Raw genomic sequence first — 15570 nt, 5'->3', positions numbered from 1 at the left:
TTTCACTGTGGGTTTGAATTTCAAACAGCAGAGGAAAAGTGCAGCCCTCTGAGCTTGAGAAAGTCCCTGTGATGGTCGTTCAGGTGTAGTACTTCTCTAGCTGTCACGGGGGAATTGCCTGTCACTTACATATTAGAAAATGGTTACTTCTGTAGTCACCTAAATCTTCCCCTTTTGGCAAACTTTTCATGAGCGTAGTGGGGGTTTAAGTGGTGAATTTGTGACTGATGTTTCTTCTACTTGCAATCTTTCTGCATGACTGTTTCAGGCAGCATCAAATCTGATAGCAGTGGGGACTTCCCATGGGTTAGCACTGATATTTGGTAAGTTAAAAATAAAGTTTTGAGTTTTTTGCAGTTTAATCATCTTAAAAAAAAAAAAAAACAACAAAAGAAATCCAAGTTAACACAAGCAAAAACCCCAGCTTGAATTAGAACTGTAGGGTGGGTTTCTTCTAACATGTTCTGTTTGTGCTAAATGTAATTTTCTTTCAGTAAAGAAATAAAGCACAAGTAATATTTTAGTTGTCCTTATTCACATGTTTCTGCTTTGTTGGAGATCAGCAGATTGATGTTGAGAAATGTAACGCTGTGGCAATTGTCTAAAGAGCCTTTTCTGTGTTTAAATATTAATTACTCTGTTTTCATGTGGAAGAAACCAGAACCAGTAAACAACCATTGGCTCATACGGTATTAATCTTCTCTCCTGTGACATAGTAGCTGCCAGCATTAGGGAAATTAAAATGTGTTCCTTGGGAAGTGGACCTTCGGACCCATGGCTACCTGCAGCCTGGCATCATAGGTTTCTCCTTCCTGACCATTCCCTGCACCAGTCACCTCTGTGTCCCTTCGTCCTGTTATTCTTTCCTTCCTCTTATCACCAAACTTTCTTAAAAAAGCTTCTGAGCTTGTGCCTCTGTTTCTCCAGCTTACCAGCTGGGAGAGAACAGCTCGTAATTGCTCCCGTATGCATTGAGGGTTTGAGCCTTTTGTCTCTGCAGCACCAAAATTCTAACAAGTTTGGAAATTTCATTATCTTCTTTACTTTTCTTTCAAAGTTGACTGAAATTACTCCAGAGACCAAAGGTTCTGGGGGACAGGGTACGACAGAGGGCGGGAAAGCCTGTGGCAGTGTAAGACTTGCCTTCCCGGGTATTTAGACATTAAACTATTTGATGCCATTTGCTGAGTCCGGTATTGAAACAATTACAGGATGTGCTTAATCTGAATATAAATAACTTTTTAGCTGCCACAGTCAGCACATGATCTTACTGAGTTTTTAGTAGTAGATCTTTGTGGGTTTTCTAAAATTTGTCTAGTGTGTGGAGATCTCCAATGTCACTACTACGGACCGTGTTTTTACTCTGATTTTCCTGTTGCTCTCTCTGTATGCAGACGCTATGAAGTCAGTGAGTTTTAAACAAGAAGCTGTTCTCTGCAAGTGTCATGAGAGAGAGATTATTTTTAGCATTTTACACTCCAGAAGGGGCTCTTGGACTCTGTATAAACATGCAAAGAGGAAGAGTCGTTCTTACCTTTGTTGTGATTATTTCTGCATCAACTCTCGTTTAAGAGGATGGACCACTGAACGCTTGAGTGTCCAAGATGCTTAGGATGCTGTGGTATTTCCATTGACGTATTTTATGAGATTTATTTTTGTTTGTTTTGCTCAATGCAAGTGTATTTAAGCCAAGTTTTCTTTATTACACTGTTGATTGCTTTGGACCAACACCTTTACCTGTTATTTTGGCCGTGATCTTTGCAAGGCTGTAGTTATTCAGTTTGGTTTGTGTCCCTTAGGAAACTTGGCATGACACCAGCTTTCCACTAATTGGCTTTTGTTTAAAATAAATGTCAGTGCTTTGAGGAACTTCTCTGTGTACTTGCAACATGGCCTCTGAAGCTTTCTGATCTATTGAAACATAGAAGATTATTGTTTGTGCAGCCGTGTGCTGGGCTGTATGATCACAAGTGCATTCAGCACATTGAGAAAAATTATTGCTCCTCTGTGTTCTGCACTTGTGAGATCACGTCTGGTGTACTGTGTCCATGCTTGGCTGCTCGGGACAAGACAGACATGGGTGTACTGCAGTGGTGGGGAGTCACCTAGATGATTACAGGGCTGAAGCACGTGATGCATGAGGAGATGCTGAGGGAATTTGGTTTCTTCTGCATGGGGAGAAGGTGGCTAAGGGGACGTCGTGTTGCTTTCTTCTGCTACTTGATGGAAGGGTATAGAGAAGTGAGGCTCAGCTTCTCAAAGGTCCATGGTGTTAGATAAGAGGCAGGGGACCCAAGTTGCAACATGGAAAGCTCTGATTTAAATTTTTCACCATGGTGGTGCTGAAGCATTCGATAAAGGTTGAGAGAAGTTGTGAAATCCCCTTCCTTGAGGACATTAAAAACTCAGCAAGGTCCTAAGCAAGCTGATCTCGTTGACTGCTTGGAGCAGCAAGACGGGGCCGATACCTCCGACCTCCACCCTTGCAACCAAAGTTATTCCGTGAGCCTGTGCTGTAATTCAAAGGTGATGAGGAATGAAAGTACATCATCCATCTTTGGTTTAGATATGGACACAGATGCTTCCTGGACCTTCTGTTCTCTGCTAAATTCTTTCAGTTCTGTAACTAAAACTTGAGTGTTGACCCCAGTGCTCTCAGATCTGTCTGCAGAGAAGAGGAATCCTCACAGTATATGTCTGTATAAGGCCTTCTTGCGTGCAAAGAGAGAGGATTAGTGGTAGACTGATCAATTTCTGTGCTTTTTTTATGGTAAGGTTTTTCTCCTAGACGTGTTAATTAGGATGAGTTTTACTCCCTGAAGTTTTGTAAGCTGTGTGCATGGTTTATACTGTAGAATGGAAACATCCCCTTTTTTTGCCTGCAAAAATGCAGGTCCATTTTCTGGTTGAATGTTGCTGATATTCAAATTTCTCTGAATAGTTTTGTGTCTCTAGCAAATTTATCTTTTTTTTTTTAAATATATTTGACTTTATGTAGCTATTTCTTTTGTCTCTTCTCATAAACCCACCTGTACCTCTTGACTTGTCTGCTTTGTCCTTTTTAAGGAGGTCTGGGGTAGCTTTCATTCTGCTCTTTTTGAATGCTTCTCTTGGCTCTTGAAAAATTATCACAGGACAGTTCTCAGGTTGCACATCTAATCTTGGAAAAACAATATTTTTCTTGTGGATTAGAGTTGGATTAGATGCCGACTCTTTGACATCCTGTAAGCATCGCAGAAGCGTTGGTAGGACGGGGTGTCTGGAGGGCTCTAGTCACCCCCTGTTTGGTGCAGGACTGTCACCTGTGTTGGGGCAGCCTTGGCTTTGTCTAGCCAACTCTTGAAGTACTCTTGTGGATGGAAAATACTGCCTGACAGGCAAACATGCACGTACACGTTCCTCTGGGAACCTGCTCCAGGGCCATGTAATCTTCAGGGGAAAAAAATTCCGAGCAACCCATCTAAACCTCTCAGTCTGCCATTTCTGGTATTTGCTATTTGTTGCATGATCTGACACTACTGAGGAGAGTTTGGTGCTCTCGTTTTTTACTCATCTTTCAGGTAGTTTACCTCCTGTTTGATGCTTTGTTACCACATCTGGATAAGGACAGTTTTTCGTGCCTTAGGAATATGACCTTTATCTTCTTTCTAGTGCTGTGCTTGCTTGGGGGATTTTTTTTGTTTGTTTTTTTTATTTACCAATATAAATAAAGGCCATCCTTTTGCCAAATTCTTTCTGAAACTTGTTTGGAGTTGTGAGCGTTGTGCAAATGAACAATTATGACTTGTCTTGAGGGTTGCTAGCTGGAGTGGAGAAGTGCTCTCCCAGAAAGCCTACAACAATGAACAAATGATCTTTAGAGGGTTTTTCCTCCGTCTTTCTACAAGAGCTAAGAGGTTTTTCACTACTCAAAAACTAGCCCTTAAACAGAACTCATTGAAATGTGTTTTTTTTTGTTTTCATGGAGACTTTATTTCAGACAGAAAATCTCTATATAGATGAACTTTTGTGTTGATTAGTGTTGAACCATTTAGATTCTCTGTTGGCTGTAAAACGCATGGTTAGTGTCCTGAGTCTTTGCTGAGATGTGGGGTAGCATGATATCTTGAGAGAACAGGTAGTTCCTAAAGACAGCATTAAAACTGGATTTTGGGGACTCTTGTCCTTGGTTGTTTTTTTGAACCAATGGGGAGTTGGTTGTCTGACTGGTGGTAACTGTTGAAAATAGTTTTACCAGTTATGTCATTGTGAACTTCCAGCTTTATTTCCTCTCAGATATTTTTTTTTTTTTTGGTCTTCAGTACGATGAAGCCAAAATTTATAAATTCATTTTTATTCAGTGATTCCATACACGTTTTAAACCAGTAGCTGTCACAGCATCCTCTTGGTTACTTGAATAAATTAAAAGGGGAAATGTTGACAAAAGGAAACACTATCAGCAAAATCTGAAGGTTCTCTCTGCCTTTGAAGATTGTCATGTATATACTGTTCATTGCTTCACTCCTTTTATATTGATTTCTGGCTTTTTCTTTCCTCTTTTGGCCCTTTCTGCGTGGATTGAAAAGGAAAAGGTACAGTAACACTGCACCGTGCACGTACCCTGCATGAACAACTCCTGTCTTGCCCAGTTTGCATGTTGTCTGTGCCAGGCTTTAAGATGCCAGATAAGCAGCAAGCAAGACAGTGCAGGAACCAGTCAGTGGATAATACTGCTGGCCAGTCTGGGAATTGGTTATTGAATGCTTGTGCATTGCACACTTCCAAGTTCTCCAGGCAGGAACAGCAGAGGAACAGGTAAATGTGCTATTTATAACATTTTAGGGCAGCAGGTCCATAGCTGTTTGTAAAGGTGGTGTTTCAGGGCAGGACAAAGGCTCATCCATGACATAACCATCATGAACAAGTCATGTGGTGAGCACTATGGAGCAGGAACCCGATTCAAAGGGCCACAAGGCAGAAGCTCTGTGAAACCCGTGTAAGCGGAGAGCACCTTCTGAAAGCCCTGCTCGTGCACCAGTTCTGCCGCCGGGGAGGGAGCAGGGGGTTCCTGACGTGGGAGCTGCAGCTGGTCTGACTTAACCCCAGCTCTGTGTAGTCACTTTTATGGGCTTAAGCAGAGGGCGAGGGGTGGGGAGAAGGTTTCAGCTTACCCTGGTTTAGGGGACAGCTGTTGTTTTATTGGGGGAGATAGTGTCTGCAGCCTGTCCCGTTAGCTCGCTGTCTATTGTCCTCCTGGTCCCCAGGCCCAAGAGGGACATAGAATCACAGAATGGTTTGGGTTGGAAGGAATCTCAAAGATCATCTAGTTCCAACCCCCCTGCCATGGGCAGGGACACCCTCCACTACACCAGGTTGCTCAAAGCCTCATCCAACCTGGCCTGGAACATTTCCAAGGACTTGGATGTGCCTCCTGGGAGAACATTTACTGGTACGGTGCCTACTAAAGGTGGGAGGAGAGGACCTATTCATAAAATTTGTAGTATTTGAGTAATTCTGCAGGAAATAAAGCAGGCCTTTCAGACTTGGGAAAATCATGGGTTAAGGAAAAGATCTGATGAAAACCTGGTGATCTGAGAAGTAATCACTTCTGGAGTGCTATGCTTATTCCTTTGTTCTGGAAAGTGTTTTGTTTCATGTTCACAAACTCGTTTTTATTCTTTACTTGTAGAGCTGTATCAAAGTGCCATCTTGTTTTGACTTCAGACTTTGAGAGCAACACAAATAGTTCCTGCCAGCAATTTTTCAGATGGAAGAATTGCTTTATGTAAATTGCAAATGTGAAAGCATTTTTTTTGGCAATTGATAGCCACCTTTGTTTCAAGCATTTGGATAAAGCTTTTTATGCTTAATCCTAAATGTGCCTTAATTGAAAGCTGATAATATTAGTCTGGAAAATAATCAGATCAGCTTTTATAACCTCTTGCCTTTTAGCCATTGTTATTCCCCTACCAGTTGATTAGTAGGAGCTCATTGATTCAGGCATCTTGCTTTGGAAGTGATTTTGTTGATCTTACTCATAGTATTGTTTTTTGGGTTTAGATTTATTTATTTTTTTTTAATTCTTATGTAATGGCTCCTTCTTGTGTGTCATCTTTTGACTGGCTGGATACAAGAACGAATATTGGCGTTGATTTCTCTGGGGTTAACTTTCCCAAGTGATCATTTCTCAACTCTGAAAATGCATCCCTGGCAAACAATGGGCACTTCCTTCTTAGGAAGGAATAACTTGAGTCATGCAAAGCGTTTAATTTGGGGTGGAGTGAGGGTCTTGTTTATTTTGAATTGATATTGTGGGGTAGGCAAGAAGAAAATAGATTTGAAAGTTCGTGTGGGTACACGCATAAAGATGTAAAGCTGGATTGGAAGTAGTAATGATTTTGTAGCTGCTGCTCTTTTCAGAGAAAGGTGTGAGAGATTCTCCTTTTTCAGGCCTCACAGGAAACAGGTTGTCGATTGACTTATTGACAGGTTTAAGCTGAAGTGGAAGGAACAGAATGCAATTTGCCTTAAACAGCAAGAGCTGCAGTGTTCACCTTGTTTTTTAAACATATTTCTATGGTTAGCAGATGGTCTTTTTGTTATATGAACTGTATTTCCAGACCTCTGGAACAGGAATTATTTCTTTGGGGCTTGAAGGACACCATTTGGAGAATGCCGACTTGATTTCCAGCTGTAGCCCTGTGTTCTCTGAGCTTCCATGGAAATCTTCCATGATTTTTCTTCCTTTTCTTTGACCTGTTCTGATCTATGCCCTGTACACCCTTGTCACGTGATGTCAAGGTGTTTTCTAGTAGCATGGCAAAGGATGATTTTTATTTCCATCACATGGCTTCTGCTTTCATCTTATCCTATGAGGAGGGTTGTGTGCAGAGCAGTGACCTTGGTTTTGAAGCATTTCCACTGCCTTGTGCTTGATAACAGAGGTGGTGGCTGAAACACCCTGCCTGGTCCCTGGAGCAGAAGGTGCTGTGGTTTGCTGTGGCTCCGTGGCACCAGACTGATCTTCAGGAAGGCTCTACGTTGTGCTTGAGTGGCAGATGCAATGAATTGCCCATTGCTTTCCTAATTTCTCTCTACAGTGATACTGGAGTAGTTTTGGCTTCATGTTCTGCTTATGTTTTGAATGGTGGGAGCCATTCAGAGAATAGTCACTTGGATTGTGTACATCCTTTGTTTAGTTAAACATGAGTGTCAAGGCTTATAAAATTTAGATAGTATTTAAACAGTAACTTGCATGACTGTTGGAGCTTTCAGAGCTGTAGGTGTAGGTGGAGCTTTCTGTACATGTGGGTTCAGCCAGTTGGAACCCTCACGTTCTCCTTGGCTTTCAGAGGATTTTATCTTTTGGATAAGGATTATTCTTTTGGAAAGTGAATGAAAAGCAGTGTTTTACACTGTTTCTGATTATTTAACTGTGAAAAATAATCTTCATCTACCTGTAGTTTAACTGCACATCTCTTAGAGTAGCAGCAGTATTTTTATGAAATGTTTTCAAGTGTAAACAAGCAAATGTCAGTTCTCACTTGAAAATGCGACTCCCTTGTTCTGTGTTTGGCATAAGCCAGAGTGCAGAGGAGGAAAGGGGAGATGCTTCCTTCTTCGTGCAGCATCAGGAGCGCTGGCAGGCTCAGCAGAGGCAGAGCACATGAAGGACAGTAGCTTCTTCCAGAGCTGCCTGGGCCACTTGTCCCCTGATGAAGAAATGATGATTTTCATTTATATGGTCAGCCGAGGGCACCTTTCTCTCCTCCTCCCACAGATTTTTAAGAGCAGAACTCTTCAACATTCACAAGAATGCTGATGTCTCTGAGCACCCATAACACGTGGTGTCCTTTTGACCACTACTGTCGTCATGTTTTAGATCAAACCTGACAGTTTTCTGTAATACCTGAGACGTCCTTGTGCATTTGCAAGACTGGGCCCAGCCTTTCTGTCTCTCCCAGGCCCTGTCTAGTGTGCAGAACAAGTGATGTTTGTAACCCTCTCTCTGTGTCTGCCTCTCTGCTACCACTATTCAGATTTTGCAGGAAAAGGAATTTTTTAAATTTTTTGGGGCCGCTACAGCAGACGAGTTTATCGAGGTAGGTGCAGGAATACAGGGAGTAGAATGGAAAAAGTATTTGAACGTGGCCCTAGCCTCTTTCTCCTCATCCTAAACAATGTTTTTGAGTAATCCATGAGTTCAGGTACTCTTCTTGCTAGTGTCTGTTTTGGTCCTCCCACTAATGCCTCTTCATACTGGTAGAATTTGAAAAGTGACTCCCAGTGTGTGTGTGCTCAGCCATCAATCTGTCTGTGCAGATTGATGAATAAATCACTTTATTTTGGGGAAGAAATGAGATGTACATCCATGCTCTGCTTCACATCTAGCACATTGCTAACAGTGGTGCAACTTGGAGAAACGTGTCCCGTGCCTTGGGCAGTTCTTCCAGGGGGGTTTCTTGTGCTCAGCTGCTGTCTGTTCCCTGGATCCTGTCCTTTCCCTTCCTTGCTCAAGGTGAAATCTTGCACACAGCGTTATTATGGTGCTTCTGATGTATTTCAAATATGTAGTCTTCATTCCAACAGTCCTCACAAAGTGTCTTTTCTTCCTCCCCCACTCAAAAGCAGGACAAAACCGGAGAGAGGTGGAAAAGCAGATGCAGAACATTTGTTTTCTTAGCTTTTAAGAGCAATGCACCAAAGACAGGCAGAAGGTTGTCATTTGTAATGCCTGAAGTACATCATCTTATAAAGCAATTCTTGGTCTCTAGAAGGCTGTGCAGGCATTGACACCTCCTTGGCCTGTGTCTCAGGAAAGGAAGCTCTGTGATGGGGTGGTGATCGTTACTGTGTCCTTCCAAAGTAAGACCCAAGTGCACTAGAACGCGTTGAGCATTTTAACTGTGCAGCCTCTGGACACAAGTTTGTTTTCTCTCCAGCTTCTGGCCTTTATCAACAAGACCGAGGAATAAAAATTATGTAAAATTACACTTACCAAAAGCCTGCGTTGGGGGTTTGTAGTTGATGTTCAAACTGCCATACAGAAGTATAGGGCTCAGGCTCAGAAGATAGAACTAATTTTCTGTCCTTTTCCTTGCTACAACTTAAGCACCATTGCAGAATAGTAAAAGGAAAGCTAGATATTGCTTTGATTTTTCTAATAGTTCCTTCTTAAGTTTGCAATACCTCTGCATTTCCATATTCTCTGTGCCTGTTTTGTACTTTTTAAAATAATTTTATCTCCCTGCAAGACAGTGTCCCACTACCTCTGTACTAACATGTGCTCTCATCTTGTAAACTCTTTAAGAACTTAACTGTAAGCCTGTGAATCGTTAGTGTACCCCAAGTGAATTGTATATGTAATTAGTTGCATGATGTTAATTTTAATCATTGCTCTTTCTTTCCCTTTAATTTCTTATTAATTGTTCTGCTCTAGATCAAAACCAGGCTCTTCGGCTGTGCCTGGGCAGCACTGCTGTTGGGGCCCAGTATGGGGCAATCTCTGCTCTCAGTATCAACAACGACTGCTCAAGGCTACTGTGTGGATTTGCAAAAGGACAGGTAATTCCTGTAGGATGAGTGCCCTGTCCTTCTGTAGACTGTTACTGAGAGACTATCCAGAGGTGACAACAGCTGCAAGCCAAGCACGCTCAGTATGCTGCTGGCTGTTAGTAGTTTTTGTGCTGAGAAGCAGTATGTGTGGCTTGATCTGCACACCAGGACAACCAGCTTAGTTTTTCTAGGTCGCTTTGGGATCTATGCTTTGTAATTAAAGCTAGTTTTCATTGTGGTGATGACTTGAAATTCTTGAAACTTATATCTAGCCCCAAAGTTCATTTTTACTAATACCTTACATCTGTTGTATGATGGAAGCAGCAGAGCTTTTGAACGCAGGGGAAAAAGAGGTGGACTCTGCTGTTGTAGTTTTATGCCCTTCTCTGAACCTGAAGAGAGAAAGCAATTCCTGAACAAGTTATAAGACTAAAACTAAACCAAAATGGATAGAAGTTAACTTTGTATTCCACAGACCTCTAAATTTTACCAAGAAGGCTGCTTTGTTTTTATTTTCAGTTTCATCTCCCTTTGCTCCTTTGGCTTTCACCTTCATTCTAGATAAAGCACACACCCATGCCTATGATAGGGCTAAATGACAGGCTGCTCCAGACCATGTGGAATTACAGATTTGATCCATGCAGAGCAGTAACCAGTTGTAAATGATACTTGGATAAGATATTTTGGAGTAGCAGTTCTGAAACATCTGGTCCACAAAGCTTTGACAGATGATTTATGGAACCATATAAAATAGTATTTCCAATAAAAAGTTTGAGTCAAATTGTAATCTCAGCTGTTCTGGGCTAAATATTCCTCAGTTATGCAGTAAGTAGTTTGGCACTTCCTGCTTCTTAGTTGAGAAATTGCCTGGATTTAATATCCAAGTGTGAGCCAAGCTGTATATTCCTACCCGGCCTGTCTATTCCTACCTGACTCCTCCCTCCTGCAGGAGGAGAGGAGCGACAAGGTTCATGGTAGCAGTGGAGATGCTTGAGTTTTGGTAATGAGTGTTAGCAGAGATTAGTCAACTGTTGACTGATTCTGCAAGAGGGAAATGCATTGAACCACTTTGAGCGGTGTTGTGTGGTAGCAAAGTCATCTTACGTTCTTTAATCGTGTTATCAGGCAGATAGCTGTGAGGTGAGTGAGTTCGGGCAGGTGGGGAGAGCCTCCCAAAAGGATGGGATTCAGAGCTGGGAAGGTAACTCTAATGTTGTCAACGAGAGTATAAGCAGATAAGTAAACGGCTTGTAAAAACAGGGTAGGATCAGGTTTCAGATGACTTTTCTTTGATATGAAGGCCTTACTAACTCGGGGTGATATTGAGAATATGGAAATCTGTTGATGTACTAACACACAAGATGATCGAGAGAACCCCTTGGCAGTAGACACGTGTAGTGACAGCAATCTGCTTGCAGATCACGATGTGGGATCTGGCCAGCGGGAAGCTGCTACGATCAATAACGGATGCCCACCCACCAGGAACAGCCATTTTGCACATCAAGGTAACAATCACTACGTGTATTCCTCATATGCTACTTTTTTTTCTTTAAAACAGACTCATGTTCGTCGGATGTGTTAACTTTCCTTGTGTAGTACTTTTAGATTTACAGATGGGAGCAGCTACGTAGAAGCTATGTCGTGATAGTATCCAGAGGTGAGAAAAATGAGCAGAAGTTCTATTTAAAAAAGAAACTGAGTATTTTGAGAGCTGAAATAATGGTATTGGCCGTGAGTTGTACTATAACAGACAACAACTGTTGTTTAACTCCTCTCTGATGCCAAAATCTATGAAGAATTAGTTGCTAGAATACGTTTCTCTAAAACTTGCAGTGGTTTGAACTGGATACATGACTTGCTAACTTTAAACTTGAAAGAATCTGAAGTGTAGAAAGTAGCTTCTGTCAGCAGTTTTTCAAATACCTTGTTGGGAATGTGTGGGTTGAAAGAGAAATTGTCTGTGGCGTCTTGTTCAACGTAGTGGTGTTGTCACACACGGAAACACATACCTGATTTTGTGTATAGCTTTATTTTATGTGGACCTCTCCTTCCAGAGCATAATGCACCTTAGCAGCCTGGTCAGAGCAGTGACTTTGCTGCATCACCCAAACTCTTCTCTCTTCTCCTTTCGTGGACCTTGCTGAGACATCCCAGAAGCTCATACTGTCACACATGGAACTAGCATAGTGGGTCTGGTGGGGCACGTTGCTCAAGAACAGTTTCTCACGTACTGGTTGGTCTGACCTGGCTAACCAGAAATATTTTGTGGGTGTGAAGGTCTCTTACTGCTGCATCTTCCTCCCTTCCATCTCTGCCACCTTTGCCTTGTGCATAAAGATGAATATTCCTCTGCGCCAGGTCCTCTGCTCGCAGAGGCCCCCTTCTTTAGCTCATGACCTGATGGCAGTATCAGCATTGAACAGCACTCAGACACTGCTATACAGCCTAGATGCTTCTGCTGCTAGATGCTGGCTTGCAAAGTCCTCCAGAAGGGTGCTGTGACCCTTTCTTACCTTGATTATTTGGTATCATGAGTAGTCCTAGATGTTTCTGATTTTGTGACTGCAAGCCTGTTCACCAGCTCTGGCACCGACTCGTGAGCTTGAGGCTGTGAGCTGTTCTAGTGACAGGTTTTGGGATGCTGTAGTTCTGAGCTGCAACAGAAAGCAGCGAGACCTCGGTGACAAAATCTAGCAATAGGGCTTGCTGGAGGGGTGAAGATGAAACACAAACCCTGGCTTTTCTCACATCTTATGAGATGTGAGAAAAAGCCAGTAGTTGTCTCAACTCTGTATGTTAAAGGTGTCTTTTTGGTAGGTACGCTGCTTGTGCTTTCATGTGCTGTTAATAATGCCATAGCATACATTTTTCTATCCTTTTTTTTTCTCCTGTAGTTTATTTCTTAGTGCCACATTTAATCTAATTATCTGCTCAGTTTACAGATGACCCGACGCTTGCGATTTGCAATGACAGCGGAGGCTCCGTGTTTGAACTGTCGTTTAAGTAAGACAATAACTCCAAGTGCTCATAGAAAATACAACAAACTGGTGCGGGGTCCTAGTTTCTGAAACCTACACCAAAAAAAACCCACATTGGAACCAATAAAACTACTGTCTGATTGCTGAAGCTGTAATTTGGGGCTGCAGTATAGTGTCACAGCTGAAGCAAGATGCTGTCTGGCAGTGTAAGAGTCAAGGAATAGCCAAAGTTGAGGTGTCGATGCGTTGCCTGGAATCCGGGTGTTCCGTGTGGGCTCTTGATAGTTGTCATGAAAGTGCTGCCTCTTGGTTTTCCTTGTTTCATTCGTGGGAGCTGCCCTGCAGTAACTGCTCGTTTTCTTCTTGGCCTCTTCAAGAGGAGGAGGGACAAGGAGGAAGGATTGACAGTCTAAGGAGTCTGATCATAGGCAGGAATTTCCAAAACTTTACTGTTAAATAAGATCTTAAGGGATTTTTGTCCGTATCTGAGCAGCTATCTAGGACTGCTCTCAGTGCCACACTGAGTGACCCCTGGAGCTGTGTAAAGGACTTGTTTTTAAAAACAGTATTTATGAGGGATTACTCTTGAGATTTCATGTGACTGTTGGGCTGATCTCTTCTTGATAGCTGGTCACCAAGCTGATTTCTCCTCTTTGCAGGAGGGTTATGGGAGTGAGAACATGTGAATCTCGGTGTCTCTTCAGCGGCTCGAAGGGGGAAGTTTGCTGCATTGAACCATTACACGCAAAAGTTGAGCTGAGAGACCATCCCATCACCCAGTATTCACTGCTGGCCATGGCCTCCCTGACAAAGGTGACTTGCTGTTTGCAGAAGGCTTTTTGTGAGAAATCACAAAAGTTTTCTGGTATATGCTCAAGTGTTTTATGTTGTCTTTTTGTTTTTCTCGAAGATATTGGTTATCGGCCTGAAGCCATCTCTGAAAGTGTGGATGACCTTTCCCTACGGTCGTGTGAGTAATGAAGCCAAATAGTTGCTTTTTGGATTATGGCTGCAAACAATTCCTACAGTGAAGGGAACGAAATTAAGACTGGGTGTTTGGTATTGCTACTTTATGAGCACGCAGTAGACTCTGCGTGGCAGAATTGCAGTGATAATCTGTTGGTCGGACGTGTGCAGGTTGTGGGCAGAGGGGAGGTGAAAAGGCTTTTTCCAGCTGTACCTATGTGAAAATGCTGAATTTCTCCAGTAAGTAGGAAGGGAGGAACGCAGGAGCCCCTCAGCTTCTTGTCTTCCCTGCTGCAGCCTGGGCGCACCTGCAGATGGGATATTGACCTGATTGTGGCTAAAATCACCTTGAACTGAGGCCACAGCTTCACATAAGAACCACACAATAGAAGCCTTAGTTGCAGGGACAGAAACAAAGTGGAATCAAAGCACTGAACAGTCTTCTAAACTCTTGGTTGCTCACTTTCACTAGTTGCTGGTTTAATTCCTTTTGGGAAAGCAGCCGAGGGAAGATGTGGGATATGTTAGATAGGGAGAGTGGAGACAAGGCTGCTAGCAAGCTGCAGCTTCTCCTAGTCCATCAATCCCTGTGAGAGCGGATCTACATTAAGCAGCCAGGACACAGGTTTTGTTTGGACTGCCTGTCCACTTTGCCAAGAGGCACACGTGGCCCTTAAGCCGTGTGGCTGGACCAAAAAGCACGAGCTACTGCCCAGCAGACCAGGAAATTGCTTCACAGCCTGTGTGTGTGCATGGCAGAGCCAGTGAGCAGCAGCTGATGAGCAGCGTGTGTCCTGGAACTGAGGTTCTGTCTTGTGTACCTGAAACACCGGCTGTGCTTCTTGTCCAACAGATGGACCCTTCCAGCGTCCCTCTTCTGGCGTGGCACTTCGTGGCTGTACAGAACTCTGTGAACCCCATGCTTGCGTTTTGTCGAGGAGACGTCGTTCATTTTCTTCTGGTAAGCCTTGGATGTTTTATGCTGCTTTTCAGGTAATCATGTCTTAACGTTTTCACTTGACTAAGCCTCTGTCTCAGTGAAAGTATGATATCTGTGTGTGCTCGGGGTGTCTGCAGCTTGCAACCAGCTTGGGAAAACAAACCTGGTGGTCATTGCACTTCAGCAAGCAGCAGTACTCATCCCTGAGGATCTGGAGGCATGAGCTTTATGCGTTCCAGAAGTATTGATTTGCAGCTTATCTCATTTCTACTGTAGGTAGAAGAATATGGCTTGTTTTCAATGAATTCGAGATACCATTTTCTTTTTTTGCTTTAAAACACGAGTCTGGAAAAAAACTTATATAAACAACTAAGAGACAACAGCTTTCAGGTCCTGCTTGCATGTGACTTCAGGGCGTGCTGCTCATCCTGTTTAGTAGTTACACATGCAGATACAGTTAGAGAAGATGATTTCATGTCTGATTTCAGTTTGAGAGCAGTACCTAGGCTTCAGAAAATCTGGCATTTTGGCTTTGGAGTGCTAAGTTCATTTCCCAGCTCTGCTCTCTTCTCGGGCCCTAAGCTTTGCTCAAGCACCCAGACAATGTGTTGTCTGGATTGAATGCTCTTTCTCCTTTATCTGCTCTCTTGGTGAACTTGGGGAGAAAGAAAAGAGTGCATGTTTAAGCCTGTCTTGCTGGAGATGTCTGTGCATGCAATAGCACGATTCTCTGAGCAGATACTCAGCTCTCAGCTATGGCCAGTGGTGCTGCTCTGCTTGTAGGTTACTGAACAGCAGCTGTTACCTGATATCAGGTCCCTCTTGCTGTACTTAAAATTGTCAAAATGTAAAAAATCCTTATTTTTCTTTGAAGAACGCTTTTTTTAATGATAATGAATTAAAGTCAGTTTCTCATCAGCGTTCTGTAGTTCTGACTTTTACAAGCAGAATGTACAGTAGTTCCTGCGTGGGACAAGAGAGGACCCTTGACCAGGAGTTGTCATGCAACATCTCCCTTCAATTCAGTGTTCTGGTGGGACTGAGCCCCTTGGGAGTCAGTGAATGAGAATCAGACCTTCTTTGGTGCTCTCTGTACAAATACTGGATGTTTGCACCCCCTTTTAGAAACTGAATTGCCTTATATACTACGTG

The 15570-nt window shown here is 42.9% G+C and overlaps 1 protein-coding gene across 2 annotated transcripts in view; it reads left to right on the top strand.

Moving 5' to 3' along the window:
* Nucleotides 1–15570, top strand: part of VPS8 (VPS8 subunit of CORVET complex) — an 81789-nt gene that overhangs the window by 5809 nt on the left and 60410 nt on the right. For both annotated transcript variants that reach the window (XM_086618736.1, XM_086618737.1), the window contains exons 6-12: nucleotides 269–323; nucleotides 9419–9543; nucleotides 10953–11039; nucleotides 12470–12537; nucleotides 13172–13325; nucleotides 13423–13482; nucleotides 14332–14439. In XM_086618736.1, the coding sequence (XP_086474862.1) occupies nucleotides 269–323; nucleotides 9419–9543; nucleotides 10953–11039; nucleotides 12470–12537; nucleotides 13172–13325; nucleotides 13423–13482; nucleotides 14332–14439 (657 nt within the window). The remainder of the gene's footprint in view (nucleotides 1–268; nucleotides 324–9418; nucleotides 9544–10952; nucleotides 11040–12469; nucleotides 12538–13171; nucleotides 13326–13422; nucleotides 13483–14331; nucleotides 14440–15570) is intronic.

This window comes from Tauraco erythrolophus, chromosome 11 (genome assembly GCF_009769465.1).
Source record: "Tauraco erythrolophus isolate bTauEry1 chromosome 11, bTauEry1.pri, whole genome shotgun sequence".
NCBI classification, from domain to species: Eukaryota; Metazoa; Chordata; class Aves; order Musophagiformes; family Musophagidae; genus Tauraco; species Tauraco erythrolophus.
Note: the sequence above shows the minus strand (reverse complement) of the source record. Positions and strands in the feature narration are given on the sequence as shown.